This window comes from Littorina saxatilis, linkage group LG10 (genome assembly GCF_037325665.1).
Source record: "Littorina saxatilis isolate snail1 linkage group LG10, US_GU_Lsax_2.0, whole genome shotgun sequence".
NCBI lineage: Eukaryota > Metazoa > Mollusca > Gastropoda > Littorinimorpha > Littorinidae > Littorina > Littorina saxatilis.
In genome coordinates, this window is record NC_090254.1 from 13,413,582 (window position 1) to 13,430,517 (window position 16,936).

The 16,936-nt window shown below is 45.5% G+C and overlaps 2 protein-coding genes across 2 annotated transcripts in view; both read right to left on the reverse strand.

Moving 5' to 3' along the window:
- LOC138978212 (uncharacterized) overlaps positions 1-16,936 on the reverse strand; it is a 448,901-nt gene that overhangs the window by 353,192 nt on the left and 78,773 nt on the right. The window lies entirely within an intron of this gene.
- LOC138978210 (fidgetin-like protein 1) overlaps positions 1-16,936 on the reverse strand; it is a 53,241-nt gene that overhangs the window by 22,282 nt on the left and 14,023 nt on the right. The window contains exons 7-10 of the mRNA XM_070350875.1: positions 15,979-16,107; positions 10,826-10,914; positions 4,905-4,958; positions 3,015-3,141 (exon numbers count right to left, since the gene is read on the reverse strand). Coding sequence (XP_070206976.1) covers positions 3,015-3,141; positions 4,905-4,958; positions 10,826-10,914; positions 15,979-16,107 — 399 coding nt within the window. The remainder of the gene's footprint in view (positions 1-3,014; positions 3,142-4,904; positions 4,959-10,825; positions 10,915-15,978; positions 16,108-16,936) is intronic.

The following is a 16,936-nucleotide window of genomic DNA, read 5'->3' on the forward strand; positions in this document are numbered from 1 at the left end:
GAGGGGGGGGGGGGGGTGACCTATGCTGGCTAAGGACAATGACCACTGGCCAGGTGATACTATAGCCGAGTCCCCGCAGACCATTGTGAATACAAAGAATGGGAGACTGGAGAGAAAGAGTATATTCTGTCTCCGCCTGTCCCAGGTAGACAGCCGGCACAGCCCGTGCAGAGAACAAAACGGAGCAAAGCTCATTGTTCCCTGACCACTGTGCGAGACACCCTGCCGAGAACAAAAGAGAGTCAAGCTCATTGTTCCGCGACCGCTACCCGCGACGAGCGCGGGCAGCTAACACAGCCACCTGTCCCAAATGGAGCAGAGAAGGAGTATGTAACGTAGCCTGGAAAGCCGTACATAGCACCCCCGCTGTGTAGAAAGGCCTCGATAGAGGAGAAGAACGATTGTCAGGCCAGGACCATAGAGGCCAGACTGTGAAGACAGTCTAACAGCGCCCACCCCGTCCAACCCAGAGGGAGGGAAAGGGTGGACCCGCGACAAGCGCGGGTAGCTAACACAGCCACCTGTCCCAAAAGGAGCAGAGAAGGAGTATGTAACGTAGCCTGGAAAGCCGTACATAGCACCCCCGCTGTGTAGAAAGGCCTGAGCCACTCCATGCCCCAGATGGGGAGGGGGGTGGCTCGTCACAGCAGTAAGAGCGACGGAGAGAGACGAACCGAACAACGGCCGACCCCCCTCCGTCCACCTGCCGTAGTCCTATAGCCCACCGCCCGCCCACCCCGATAGGGGAGGCGAACGATTGTCGGGCCAGGACAATTGAGGCACAGACTGTGAAGACAGTCCAACAGCGCCCACCCCGTCCAACTCAGAGGGAGGGAAAGGGTGGAACGCTACTCCAGCCCCCACCCGATCCCGCCCGGTGGGCGGGAAAGAGTGGGCCACTGATACCCCCCCCCCCCCACCCTGCCCCAAATGGAGCAGAGAAGGGGTATGTAACGTAGCCTGGAAAGCCGCCACCCGAACGCGCCCGGGGGGCGGGAAAGGGTGGGAAGCTAACACGGCCCCCTGCCCGCAAAGGGCAGAGTGGGACAAGCCCTGGCCGTGACTTACCGTGCCCCCCCACTCCCCCTTCCTCACGGTAAGGGGGCTGCCTGACCGACCCAGCAGTGCTGTTTAAAAGCAAGCCGAGCGGCCAAAGCAGGCGGGGAGCTGGCCCCCTCTCCTAAAGGAGAGAGTGCTCGCGAACAACCCAGTCTACCCGTGGCAGAAAGGACTGAACCGAACTGGCCGTTTGCACCAGGCGACGGTGCGACGCAGGAGCGCCCCCCCTATCCCCCCCCCATTGGCGGGGGGCTGCGTAACACACTGTGAAGTACCGGCGGTAATCAGAGTGGTTAAACGCAGGCAGGGAGCAGGCCCCCCCTCCTAAAGGAAGGGGTGCTCGAGAACAGCCCAGAGCCACCAGAGGCAAAAAATGGGCTGAACCGAACAGGCCATTTGCACTTGACCACAGTGCGAAGCTGACAAACGGGAGGGCGGGAACCGCCGATCGTGCCTGAAACAGCTGAAAATACAGACCAAAACATCGTTAAGTCCCCCCAAAAGGAGGACATTGACTGATTCCTCTTACTCAGAGAAAGGGGAAAGAATAGCCACACGGCCACCCCCCCCCCCCCCCCCATCAGTCGCACCGACGACGATCCAACAAAAAGTCTATAAGGAGCCTAAAGGCTGATTAACCCCAACAGGGGAAGCGAGCTGTGAAAGAACTGAACCCGCCCTCGGAGGGATAGGAACATAAAAAGAAGTGCTGTTTGACGGATCTACGACCCGCATAATAGGCAAATCAAAGTTCTTAGGCTACTCTTAGGTATAGTTTTCTAAACCAGGCTAAGAGCCTTGTCACCTTCCAGTCTCGCGCCAAGATTAGCTTTGTTGTCGGCCATTTTAAGACCGGCGAAAAACAGTCACCCAGAACAAAAAACTTCTGCGTGCGTGTTCAACACCAAGCTATCAACATTTATACCAAACATACACAGGAAAGATCTCACCAAAAGGTAGGCGGACAGGTAGACCCCCAAGAACCGGCTAGTCTCAAGGACGAGCAGGCATGTGAAGGCCAAAAGTGAGAGCGAAATTCGGACACGTCCACCGTGTGTTGTCGAAAGTCGAGAATGATTATTACGGATGCTGGCGCTCGCGTGGTGCGCAGGGTGTTATGGGTAACTGAGCAAGGTCAGGCCATAGCAACGGCTATGGCGTCGCTTTTAGCTTGGTTACCACCCTACTAAGGGCAGGTAATTTGAGAGGTTTTTCGACATCTAGCATGTGGGACTAAAGTCAATGCATTCATAAGAATTGGAGTAAGAATATGTGATTAAATCTCCTTTGGAGGCAAAGGCAGTCAAACAGGAGTGAGTTCTTGCCAAAACTAAGGCCTAAAAAAAAAAAAGGTGTGGTTACGGTAACCCGACCTACCCTATTTTTAGGGGCCGACCCTATAACTTTTTATTACATTTGTCAAAACAAAAAACAAAAACCAAAGAAAACGAGTGCAGAAAACGCAATGAAAGCGAAAGCGCCCGAGTCGCACACTTATTTCCCTGTCAAGTAGGTTTAATTTGTACACAGAAAAAAAAAGTTGAAAAAAAAAAGTGATTGCCTACCTTCCTACCCTATTTTTTTGGGCTATGTTACCTTAACCACACCTAATTTTTTTTTGGGCCTAATAGCCCTATAAAAAAAAGAAGCTATGTGAACGCATAGATTTGCAGGAGTTTACCGAGACAACAGTAGACAGACCCTATCACAAACAGCTCGCTACAACTGACACAGGTGGGTTGTCTAACCAACGCACAAGAAACGTAGAGCCACTATAAATAGCTCACGCTCAAGGATGGCAGACAACTCTGTCATTACAGAGCAGCTGCTGTTAAAGGGGAACTACTTGTTGCCCTGTCACAGTAACTTCCCTTTGTTCACAAACAAGTGCAGCAAGGTTATGCACACTTTCACTGCACAATTACAACTGGAACAACCCATGTCTGCATGCATACCTCATTTGTGATGAGTTCCACAATCTTGGGTTCGATTCCCTTCAGTCGTTCATCCACTGGTTCCTCGGGCTTGTTGGACCCACCACCTCCTCCCCCTCTTGGGGGACCATAACCACTGCCTGTGTCGCTGGAAAATAGACATGAATGTAAGATGCTATGGTTATCATGAGAAATCTTTACAGTGGAATACTCCTTTTAAGACTCACAAACTTTCAGAAAATCAGGTCTTAAAACGAAGGAAGTCTTAAAGGTCTTTGTCTACATTTTTATACCGAAATCGCCATTTGACCATTAAAATGCAGGGTCTATTATCTACAAATATCAACAATACACCCCCTTTCGATCAGGAAAGACGAAGCCAGTGTAGCCGTTTGAAAATTCATTGTAGTATTCCAGCGTAGTACTCATAGTAGGATATCCTTATTTGGAAAATGCCAAGCGCAAAACTCCTCTCAAATCCCGTGCATTTCGTGCATTTAAAAAAAAGCGTGGACAGCGCTCCAGCTAGTGTCAAATTGTTGCTGCACTTGTTTGGGCGTGGCTATAAGCATAGTGACATGAATTTGATTGGTCAGTATTTTAGGCAAAGCACATGTTCTCAGCAAACAGAAAACAAAATATTGGAAGCGTGAGTCACGCTACCCAAAAATAAAATCTTTTTTTACATATATTTTTTTTCTATCACTTTTTTCCCCATGGTTCATTCATCATTTGACATAATTTTGTATCGAAATCTAACCATAAGATTATTGAAAAAAGGCAAAAATGTAGACGACCACCTTTAAAATGGGGATACACTGACAGGCTGTGATCAAATCATATGAGAAAACTGGGTCTTCAAACAGGATATCGGAAAGTCTTAAGAAGGAGGTTTCCCTGTATGTTACAACTGTCTGTGCTGACAAAAACAACTTGCCCCCATCCTCACCCCCCTCCCCCTTTACATTAAAACTATTGCCCACATCCCACAAAACAATTGACTGGAAAGATCAACAAGGACTTATGATTTCTTCTTCTTCCCCTGCGTTCATGGACTGAAAATCACAGATACACTTGCACTTTTTGCATCTTTTTAAATCTCAAAATACCAAAAATAAAATAGGCAACGGCTCATTCATTACATACATTGCAGTTGATATTGGGTTGACTGTGCCCATCACCATCACTTTCTTTCTTTCTTTATTTGGTGTTTAACGTCGTTTTCTTCCCCCTAACCCGCGGGGGGTATCACCATCACTGACATTTCACCTTGCTGATTATGTCCCTGTTTGATAAACACGCAGACACATGAAATATAACTAAGCACCTCTCCATCTATAGAGTGGCACCTGCAATAAAAGGACACCTTCTTCTTCTTCAGCGTTCCACAATTTTCTGGTTACGTGTGAGCTCGTTTGCCCATTTGGGTTCCCCACACTATGCTCTGAGAGCATAGTCAGCTTCACTCCGCTTTCGTTGAGTAGGCATGCTGGGTATTTTCGTGTTTCTATAACCCACCGAACTCCGACATGGATTACAGGATCTTTTCCGTGCGCACTTGGTCTTGTGCTTGCGTGTACACACGAAGGGGGTTAAGTCACTAGCAGGTCTGCACATAAGTTGACCTGGGAGATCGGAAAAATCTCCACTCTTAACCCACCAGGCGGCAGCGACCGGGATTCAAACTCACGACCTCCCGATTAGGAGGCCGACGTCTTACCACCACGCCACTGTGCCCGTCGGACACCATATGTGTCCCTACACTGCAGTTGGCCTTTCACAACAGGTCTATTTTATAACAGACAAGGAAGGTGTCCCCCTGTAGGTGGTGTCCCAACATGGAAAGTGTCCTCTCCTTAGAGGGGGGGCCTCACCTTACAGGTAGCAGTACTGCATACATTCCAGACCTACCTGTCGCTGTCCTTGCTCAGAACAGGTGGAACAAACTTGCTGCTGGGACCTCGTCTGCAATAGCAAGAAGGAATTTTTTGTTTTAATCTTTAGCGTGGTAAATTATTGGTGCTTTAGTGTAGCATTTTCTCAAATTTATTCCCACATCCGCATTTATGCCATCTTGCACAAGAATAGACATTTTGAATAGTTTCATGAGAATGCAGGAACATGAAATACCAATTAGAGGATCTGCAATGCCGCTTTTCAGGATAGATGATGTTTAATGACCAGGGTTTCATTTACTAGTGCGCCTTGCGCCATTGGCGCATAACATCTCAAAATGTCCCATTGGAATTGCCTTCAGTGCGTCAAAGGGCGCACTGAGATTTCGTACCACTGCGCCACTCCATGCACACTTTTCACAGGAGTACAAGGTTCGGAATGAGCTAGGCAATAACGCGCGCCAAGCCGAGCAACTTGCGAGTTTGTAAAATGCAATGTGATTTGCTTTTAAAATGTAATTCATTAGTATTCAACCAATTCTGCGAACTATCTGTGCTTGCCCGATTACCTCAGTGGACACTGTCAACAGAAACGATATCGATCGAAACACAGACAAACACATGCACATACACTAACCAGATACACTGGCAAATTCTCATATCATCATATGGCACTAAATAGCACTATTTTGCATCTTTCGACAAAAGCATTTTCGGACCGCCTAGCCTGCTTTGTGCGTTTTGCCTTGGACTATGTAATGTCCCATCAGAATTTGGTTGAGGGGGACAAATGTCCCATTGTCTTTTTCTTCCAGGCTAAACCCTGTATGACCCATTGTCTTTTTCTTCCAGGCTAAACCCTGCATGACCCATTGTCTTTTTCTTCCAGGCTAAACCCTGCATGACCCATTGTCTTTTTCTTCCAGGCTAAACCCTGTATGTCCCATTGTCTTTTTCTTCCAGGCTAAACCCTGTATGACCCATTTTGTGACCGCTTCACGAAGTTGGAAGCAGAAATGAGTACCAGCACTTACAAAACAAGAAATTCCTACGAGGTAGGAAAAACACCCCCGTCAAAGGGAAATAACCTTCTCAGTTGGTGGCAGTGACTGAGTGAGAATGGTTATTTCCCTTTGACCATTAAGATGTTCCTCTATAAGTCCTTGTATAATTTTAATCCACCAATAACTCCCTAACCGTGTGTTTGACTGGTCCCAATTTTTGTAAGGACCGTCTCAGGAATGTATAGAACCTGTTCACCAAGTTTGGTGACGATCGGTCCGTTCATTCTTGAGATCTATATGCGAACACAAAAAAACAAAAAAACAAACAAACAAACAAACACATCGAGCGAAACCTATACACACCCCTATACCGGGGGTGTAAAGAGAGAACTGTTGCATGCTTGTGATGATTTGCTTAAGCGCATGGATGTTACTGGGAACAATCAAAAAACCTGAAAGGCAGGGGTCCAAAATGCTCAAGTTTGAAAGAAAGTTTCTGGACACCGACGAAACCAAATCATAATAAGCAAGATGGCGGCAAATCCAAGGGAGCAAACCGAGAAAGCACGCGAACCGGTGTCAAAAGTCAGATCGGAACCGCTGTTCGTTATTTCAACTTAGCGAAACGAAGCTTTTTTTTTTTTTGTTTTTTTTGAAAACCCGGAAAACCGGAATTTCCGGCTTCAGATTTTTTCAAAAACCGGAAATCCGGCAAAAGCCGGAAGAGTAACACCCATGTAAGCGTAACAATCTTTGGCTTGGTGTAGCAATTGCTCTTAAAAAGTAGCTTGCTACCGTAGCAGATGGCTGGTCTGATTGTCCCATTATCCCATTCCTGTGAAATTAACATTCGGATCTCTTCCATCCAAAGTAAAGATCGCAGCAACAAGAGTCGGGCTACCCTGGTGTGCCAGTGTCTTGATGTAATCAGCCACCTGCACTTCTTGCAGAATGACCGAGGTCTTTTACGTGCCATGGAGGTGACACAGGGGTAGGACATGGACACCATCTCTAATTCATTACATAAAGTTGACGCGAGTCAGTCCCAGCCTTGACTCTAACTGTGACCCGAAAATTACATGCTCAACCAGATCGCCTCACAACTGATGACCAGAATCAAATTGTAAAATATACCTTTGAGAAAAGTATCTGTGCTCTCAGATGTTTCCCCTGAAGCTACTCAGTAAACTAAAATGAGATCAACAAACCCCACTGTGATATAAAGCCAATGGAAAATTCACCCGCTAACTATTGTGTAATCATTCCCATGCGTTCATGAACACTTATAACACATTTCCTTGCAACTACATGTACAATGTCAGGGTTTCATTTACTAGTGCGCCCTGCGCCATTGGCGCATTAAATCTGAAAATGTCCCATCACAATTCCAATCAGTGCGTCAAAGGGCGCATTGAGATTACGTACCACTGCGCCACCAAATGTACACTTAACATCGGATTACACACTCACACACACACACATAACATGATATAGCGGCTAATTCTCAGATGGCACCATATTGCACCATGTTGCATCTTTTGTCAAAAACACGTACAGGCCTCGTTTGCGCTTCTTGCCTTTGACTATGTCCCATCGGCATTTGGTTGAGGGGGACAAATGTCCCATAGCCTTTTTCTCCCAGGCTAAACCCTGCAATGTACTAAAATAAATTTAATAATTTTCAGGCATGAGATCGTGAAATTGATACAGCAGTCCCTGCAATGTACGGCCCACGGCGTGAGCGGACACCTGACATGTACGGACACATTTGCTCGGCACGGAGTGTTTTCCTTCTATATTTGCCCCCCCTTAAACGGACACCTGCAAAACATGGACGCGGACACTCATTTTCGGTCCCAACAGCAGGTCATACCTCCAATGTACGGACAGACCATCGTCAAATTTTCACCACAACAAAATCGATAACAGAGCAGTCCGGCTCTTGGTACGAAGATCACAGCCGCAATGGCGTGATGACAGTCACTGATAACTTGAGTGCACGTGTACCCATCAGGAGGTGGGGTAGTTTTGGTCAGGAGTGAAGAGTACATGCGAAGATGCCAACATGAAACTGCACTGAGCTCTTTATTCTTGTCTGTTGGACGTAAACAACAGAAACCACAGTCGATGAAGGTCCTGAGCGAAAGTGAATGAAAAACCAGCCACAGTTCTCAGCATCGTGTGTCTGTGTGTCAACCTCTTTCATTGACAAGATACTCTTCTTTCCCCTCAGCCTTGACCAGTGAGTCGGTTGCCTAATCTATGAACCCTTCAGTTGTCTTGCCTTGTCAAAAGTTACGACACAGTCAACTGGTTTTGCTCTGAGTGAACAGTGCAGCTGGCCTCAATTAGCTGACACCTCTCTGGCCACAGCCCCCAATAGTACATGGCTGGAGGGAGTGAGAGAGAGGAAGTGGGGGTGGGGGGGGGGGTGGAGGGTTAGCTGGTTAAACTCTGTGGGGTGTCCGGTGTCATTGCATGTCAGCAGGAAGAGCATTGTAGAGAAATAGAGAGGTGTACTCTTCCACAAAATTTCCAAGCATCAGTTGTCACGGCTTGGGGTAGGCATTAGTGAGGGAGAGTGGGAGCTGTGTTATGTACAGTGTATTTCCGACTGAAGAGTGAAAAGTCACTGCCATGCCACATGATCGGCATGCAGTCAATAAAGCCAGACAAGAAAAAAATAAATTACATGATTATGACATGCAGCTCTATCTGCTGCTATTTATTCACACTGGTTTTCAAGCTTATTCTTGCAAAGCATCTGCACACGCTCCTCTGTGCTGTGTTTGTGTGGCTGCTTTCGTATGTCAGCGCATGGTGAGTGTGTTCACTGCCTTGAGGATTTATTTTATCTCTTCTTTTCAACACTTTTCAAACAAATCCTTTTTACAAAACGTTTAAAGAACTATTAGGAGTTTATTGTTATTGTTTAGTAGCCACAAGAAGTGATTAGCATAGACTCAATCCTGTTGTTTGTGTGTCTCTGTGCGAGTCGAGTGTATGGCCCGGGGGAGGGGGTGGTGTGGTCACCCCTCCCGTGACCGGACACCTGCAATGTACGGACAGTTTTGCTAGGGCCCAAGGGTGTCCGTTCATGAGAGGGACTGCTGTATAATACAACAAGTCGCGTAAGGCGAAAATACAATATTTAGTCAAGTAGCTGCCATTTTTCAGCAAGACCGTATACTCGTAGCATCGTCAGTCCACCGCTCATGGCAAAGGCAGTGAAATTGACAAGAAGAGCGGGGTAGTAGTTGCGCTAAGAAGGAAAGCACGCTTTTCTGTACCTCTCTTTGTTTTAACTTTCTGAGCGTGTTTTTAATCCAAACATATCATATCTATATGTTTTTGGAATCAGGAACCGACAAGGAATAAGATGAAAGTGTTTTTAAATTGATTTGGACAATTTAATTTTGATAATAATTTTTATATATTTAATTTTCAGAGCTTGTTTTTAATCCGAATATAACATATTTATATGTTTTTGGAATCAGCAAATGATGGAGAATAAGATAAACGTAAATTTGGATCGTTTTATAAATTTTTATTTTTTGTTACAATTTTCCGATTTTTAATGACCAAAGTCATTAATTAATTTTTAAGCCACCAAGCTGAAATGCAATACCGAACCCCGGGCTTCGTCGAAGATTACTTGACCAAAATTTGAACCAATTTGGTTGAAAAATGAGGGCGTGACAGTGCCGCCTCAACTTTCACGAAAAGCCGGATATGACGTCATCAAAGACATTTATCAAAAAAATGAAAAAAACGTTCGGGGATTTCATACCCAGGAACTCTCATGTCAAATTTCATAAAGATCGGTCCAGTAGTTTAGTCTGAATCGCTCTACACACACACACACACACACGCACGCACACACATACGCACATACACCACGACCCTCGTTTCGATTCCCCCTCGATGTTAAAATATTTAGTCAAAACTTGACTAAATACAAAAAGTATGAAAGCAAAATTACACAATCTGCTGCAATCTGAGCATCTGAAGAATGTTCTCTGAAGTTTTCAAAATGACAGAAAAAAAACAAGTCACGTAAGGCGAAATTACTACATTTAGTCAAGCTGTGGAACTCACAGAATGAAACTGAACGCACTGCATTTTTTCACAATGACCGCAGTCCGCCGCTCGTGCAAAAGCCTGTTTAGCGCGATAGTGGTTGCGCTGTGCTGCATAGCACGCTTTTCTGTACCTCTCTTCGTTTTAACTTAGCGTGTTTTTAATCCAAACATATCATATCTATATGTTTTTGGAATCAGGAACCGACAAGGAATACGATGAAATTGTTTTTAAATCGATTTCGGAAATTTAATTTTAATCATAATTTTTATTTTTTTTATTTTCAGAGCTTGTTTTTAATCCGAATATAACATATTTATATGTTTTTGGAATCAGAAAATGATGAAGAATAAAATGAACGTAATTTTGGAACATTTTATAAAAAAAAAAATTTTAGTTACAATTTTCAGATTTCTAATGACCAATGTCATAAATTAATTTTTAAGCCTCCAAGCTGAAATGCAATACCAAAGTCCGCCCTTCGTCGAAGATTGGTTGGCCAAAATGGCAATCAATTTGATTGAAAAATGAGAGTGTTTTTTACAAGAGACCTTTACAAAAAGCCGGATATGACGTCATCAAAGACATTTATTCGAAAGAAGAAAAAAACGTCTGGGGATATCATACCCAGGAACTCTCATGTAAAATTTCATAAAGATCGGTGCAGTAGTTTAGTCTGAATCGCTCTACACACACACAGACACACCCACACATACACCACGACCCTCGTCTCGATTCCCCCCTCTACGTTAAAACATTTAGTCAAAACTTGACTAAATGTAAAAAGCAAATCTCATGCCTGATTTTGCATGTGGACTTATCATTTACAAAACCTGAAAATGTGAAGTCTCACCTTGTTCCTAGAGACTTCTTGCCAGAGCCATAGGAGAAACTTGACTGACCGCCGCGATCCTGTCCATACTTCTTGTTCTGATCTATCACCTGTTCAAACAAAAAAACAAAGAAAAAAAATGAAAGAACAAAAAATTGATTTTAAAAAAAGTTTTCTTTTAACTTCAGACATAGACACTTATCCCAAATTATTTAACAACATTTACAAGATTTGCAAAGAAATAAGAACATTTACCTCGTGTGCTAACAAAAATTGAGAACACTCACACACACACACAAGTACACACTATATAAACAGGCATGGGAATTCCAAAATAGAAAAAAACCTCTGAAAATAGAGGCAGAGCCCCGTTGGGAGGACAAGGGCGGGCGACACCCCCCGGAAGGAAAACGAATTTTTAGCATTTTAGACCAATATTTTGATAGTTCTCGTGTAAGCAAATAATGGATAGAGAGACAATAGTATACATATAATTTAATTTATCTTTTTTTTGCTGCGGACTATACGTTATTTGCGTTTTTGACCAAAATATGACATTTTACACAGATCGAGACAGTCATTGTTCTCCGAGACCGCGATAGCGGTCGAGGTGAACAATGACTGCCGAGATCTGTGTAAAATGTCATATTTTGGTCAAAAACGCAAATAACATTTATGTATCGATCGAATTCTTTCAGGTACTGACTTTGTTGTTGTTTTGACGATTGAACGAGTACACACACATGCAATCAAACACATAAGCTTCACATTTGGGCGTTTCAGGTTGGCCGAAACTTCAAAGGAACTACAAAACACACATCATGTACTGATTTTGTTGTTGTTTTGACGATTGAACGAGCACACACACATGCAATCAAACACATGACGTGTGTTTTGTAGTTCCTTTGAAGTACTACAATCACTTCAGGCATTGAATCACTAAAAGGATTGAGATGGAGTAGCAGAATGTCAATATTCATGGGATAGGCACTAATCGTTCACAATGAAACTAGAGGCAAGAAGAACTTGCCCCTTGTTCCACAGCTAGAGAAAAAACAAGATGTCGCCAAATCTGGAATTTTCTAAACTACTGACGAAGAAGTCATAGAAAATGTCTTACCACCGAAACATGACGGAAAAACTTCCAGTTTCGGTAAATATGCCTCCTCCCATCAAAGATGGATCGAGATTCACTAAACAGAGAACCCCTGCGCCCAAAATTGCTGTCAAACGAAGTGACTGCGCTAACAGGAGCAAAATCTAAACCTGCGGTTCTCGCAAGGGAGCGCGAAAGCGGGCGCCTTGAAAGATTAGTACACAGTACAAAAACCGCCTGGTTAAGTGCGTCTCGGCAAACGCTGCACTAAGTGTTCCCAGCGGTCACCCATCCTAGTACCAACCGAGCTCGAAGCTACTTAACTTCCGTGGTCGATTAAGACCAATGCCCTGAGTAATCCAGATAGACTCAAATCACTGACTTGTCATGTGTTGAAACCAGTTCTGAATTAGAACAGACTTGATTCAGTCTAGAGGAGGCGAATCCCAAAGCAAATTAAGTGCTAGCGGGAAACAACCTTAACCCTTAGGCAGGTTGTCGCGACATATGTCGCGCTACTTAAATTTACGTATACTGTCACCTGGTTGTCACGACATATGTCGCGCTGCTGGCTCAGTCTCTTTGGTCGGTTCCGATTACCTCCCATGGATGCGAAAACCTATATGACCGTTTTTTATTTTTCTCTCTGTTAATTCACCAGTGGCTATGTAACATATGTTACAGAATTGCACCAGTGTAAGGGTTAACATAACTCTCATTAGTTATGTAAAAACCAAACGACCCAGAATAGAAGCAAGCGTCCTAATAGGCGCTTGCTGTAGTGCCAAACATGGAACGATCCGTGCCTAAGATTGTCCACTCAGAACTGAGTAGGACGAACTTTCCAGGTGATCGTAAGAACATCGTACCACCATCGTCAAACCTTGAGATGGTGTGAGGCCCAAAGGGCTTAGGAGAAAGACGTCCGCTCTAGAGAGGCGAGACCAATCTCCTCATGATAAGAGAGAGTGAATGAAGCCTGATGACCTGATACCAGACTACTTCTCGACGAGGAAAAGCTCATGATCGTGAGCATAAGCGTTCCTGAAGTTCCTTAAACTTTAAGAAAAGCTTACCTTCCTATGAACCGAGGCTGTAAAACCCAGCCTGTTCCAATTCAGTTAGCCAAAAGAATAGGCTACTGCTGGTGCATGACCTGCTTCAAGTGCCTACCCAAGCCTGACCGCGAGTGTGACGCAGTCCTGCTTTTCTTCCTAAGAGTCCGAGTCTAATAAAGACAAGGACTCATTGCATTCATGGGTTGTGACAGAAAAACGCCTATGAATGAACATGGCTGTGATCTTGAACGTCTTAACCCGTCTAGTAAGATTGAAAGAGTGCCTTAAACCCGCAGCCCTGTTGCTCTCAGACTGAACTTTAACTACTTCTTGTCAAGAAGGAAGAAGTTAACAGAAAGTCGGAACAAAATCCTTGTGAGGACATAAAGTAGGTGTAACCCATAGGCCAGCAGCTGTCGTGAATGACCTTCCTGCTATTTGGATTTGTGAGTCTGTTAATCTGCGTTCTAACCTAAGTAGAATGCTGATCAGATTCCTAGCAATCCTGTGTAGCGGCAGGAAACAGCAAAAAATTTGGACAAATGAATTCTTTTTCCCCAAAATATTGTTTCCTGATAAGAGACAGACGGTTGGAGAAACTGGAAACCAGAACCCCCGACCGAATAATCCTCGAACACTTCTTGCCTCAATTGGCGAAGCTGGTTGGAGGTAGCGACTTGCCACAACAGCGTGGCAGGTGTAACCGGAAAACGGAAACCCCAACTGACCGCAAAATATCCTCTACCCGTCCATGCGTAAGCAGAGGGAGATAGTACGAGGAAGCAGAGACTTTCGTTTGTGTGTGTGACCACCGGAAGTGCGACAATCACAGTGGCCAAAGCCTGATATGACTGGTGACACATGCACACAAAGTTGCAAAAGACCTTGATAACGAACTCTGAAGAGATTCCTAAACGGAATCTAACTCCAGCAAAGATCGCCCAGTGTCCTCCAATGCAATGAGAGAGACTTCGGTGTAGGGGACAAGCCTGTCCTACTATAACCATCCTCCCTCAGAGTGGCCAGTTCCGATGTGAACCGGAAGAGGGGAACGCGGCAGCGCAAAAACATCAACAAGGTTGAAAGGCTGTGCGTTCAGGTTGAACCTCCAATTGAAGGCCGCGAACGAAGGTGCTTGTTGATTCACTTGAGCCAGCCAAAGCTTAGCAGAATCAGGAGCCGGAATGTGTTGTGTCAACAAAGGCACCATAACACCCGGAACTCCTGCTTGAGAGCGAGATTTGTGCAAACCTTCACCATCTCAAAAGCCACCGACAAAGATTCTCGAAAACGGAAAGGGCATTTAATCCCCTTGAATCTGCGGGAATCACTGAGAGCAGAAGGTGGAGGAACAAACTGAGCCTTAGACTCAACCACCCCTTCCTCAAAAATACTTGAAAGCCGTTTCCGCTGCCAACGCAACAGCGTTTGACAGCTTCTGCGGCAAACTGAATTCAGTGCATTCCCCCATAGCGGAAGCACCATCATCAGTACACCCTTCATGCACATCCGTGCAATCCGGAAGCTGACCCCCACATTGACTATCATAGTTCAACGGGGAGTCAGCTTTACTGCTCTCTTCCTGCCCCCAGGGCGGAAGCGGAAGCTGCACACCCTGGCCAAAATCTTCCGATAAGGCGGGGTGCACCAAGACTTCCGTTCGCTTCTCAGGGTCCTTACCCTGAACTGACCGACCGCCTGAGCGGAAATTGGCCAGCCCAGAGATCAGAACTTTCACCCAGCCTCCTATGAGGGTGGTTACTGTCTCCTGAGAACGCGCTACGCTTTGGCCGGAGAACCCGGTTACTTGCGTAGCTGACATACCTTTAGACTGAACTGGAACGCCGCGCCGGAAGACGGACCACTCAACGCAAGGAAGTGACGGTCATCAGCATCCTGTGAAACATGAACATCCACGTGCGTGACCGTGGCGGAAGGGGAAGGGCGAACCTTGGCCAGCGAAGCGACATCTGTCACCCCGGAAGGAAGAGCCCGAAGCTCCGCTCTCGTGGAAGAAATCTCTGCAGCCAAAGATGTAACCTGCGAACCGAGCGAAAGTAGCAAAGCAGCTACGTCCGCAGAAGCCAAACCAGAACCCACAGAAGAGGAAGTCCCTTTAACAGACTTATCTTCATGAACGACCTTGTCCAAGGACCAAACAGGCAAAATGGAGGTAGCCGGTAAACCGACCAAAACATCAATACATTTCTTGGAGGTCGGTTCTAAAACAGAAACAACAGCCTGGCCGGTTTGTTTAGATTTCCTAGGCGTTCTCCTAGACGGAGAGGCCTCAGCAGCCACCTGTTTGGGTGTATGCCTCTTCCTGGCACTACAACAGCCATGACAAAAAGACTCAAAAAAAAATGTTCAGAAAAGACCTCACCCCAACATAGTAGCAAAGTCAAGACGAAGAGTAGAAAACCAAGAGGAATGTAACAAAGTCAAAAGACTCAGTGACAACGGCTGTAAAACAGCCAGAGCGTACAAAAAAGCGACCAACTTGACTGAGCGCTGAGGTAGGAATGAAAACACGGCGGCATATGCGCACGCATACGGAAGACAGACTCAGTATTGGTCTGGCCTTGGTACCGGTATGGGTATTGGTCACTCTTATTTAGAGTTGTCTCCCTTGTTACCAAGGGGACGCGTACAGCGTTACCAGCACTGAACTAGGGTTAATTGCTATATGTGAGTTGGGTAAGATATGTAATTTAATTATATTTTACATTTTTAAGTAATAAAAAAGTCGACGGCGCAAAGCGCCTAGCCTTACTAGGGGGGTCCAGGGGCATGGCCCCCCGAAAAAATTTCTCCCCACAGAATCCAAATGGTGCAATTTGGTGTCATCTTAGCTCCAAGTTTGGCATTAAATTCAGTTTTTAGAACCATTTTTGCCTCCCCCATTTTTTTTCGGCGGACACTTTTGCTTTTTCGGCAAAACAAAAAAGAACTCGGCGGATATTTGCCTTTCGCCGGACAATTCCCATGCCTGGTCATAACAGGGGGGTTCCACTACATACAAACTGCTCCTTGGCCGTCTTGAAAGCATTCCTTGTGGGGATTCTGCCAGGGTCTGCATCAGCCATGTCACCATCACCACTGTTCTCTTCAACTGGAGCTCCAGCTCCCCTGGAATATCCCCCTCCTGCCTGAAACACATCAAGTTTGCATGTGCATGAACATAGCAGGGGTTAAGTACTTACTGTAAAATCTGTATCTCCACATGGCAATACTTTTCTCCCCAATCCTGACCAGTGCGTCTTATAACTGGTTGTCCCTTATTTATTTCCCTTCCTCTGTTTACCTCCATATCACCCAATCCTTCCTACAACACATCCACAATAGTTAATGGGACATCAAAAATGTACTGCGCCTTATACTCAATGGTGCATTGGGTATGGACAAAATCTATGTTGCTCCACAAATAAGTAGGTGAGCCTTACAATTTGTAGCCTGAATACAGAGTATGGCGGCCTAAATGGTGGTGGAAAACACATAAAAATAAATTTGTTAAAACACTCATGCAAAAACACAAGTCTATGTGGGAGTTTCAGCCCATGAAGAGGGCGGGGATGTAGCTCAGTCGGTAGCGCGCTGGATTTGTATCCAGTTGGCCGCTGTCAGCATGAGTTCGTCCGCACGTTCGGCGAGAGATTTATTTCTCAGAGTCAACTTTGTGTGCAGACTCTCCTCGGTGTCCGCACACCCCCCGTGTGTACACGCAAGCACAAGACCAAGTGCGCACGAAAAAGATCCTGTAATCCATGTCAGAGTTCGGTGGGTTATAGAAACACGAAAAATACCCAGCATGCTTCCTCCGAAAACGGCGTATGGCTGCCTAAATGGCGGGGTAAAAAACGGTCGTACACGTAAAATTCCACTCGTGCAAAAAAAACCAAAAAACACGCGTGTACGTGGGAGTTTCAGCCCACGAACGCAGAAGAAGAAGAAGAAGCCCATGAAGGCCAAAGAAGAACA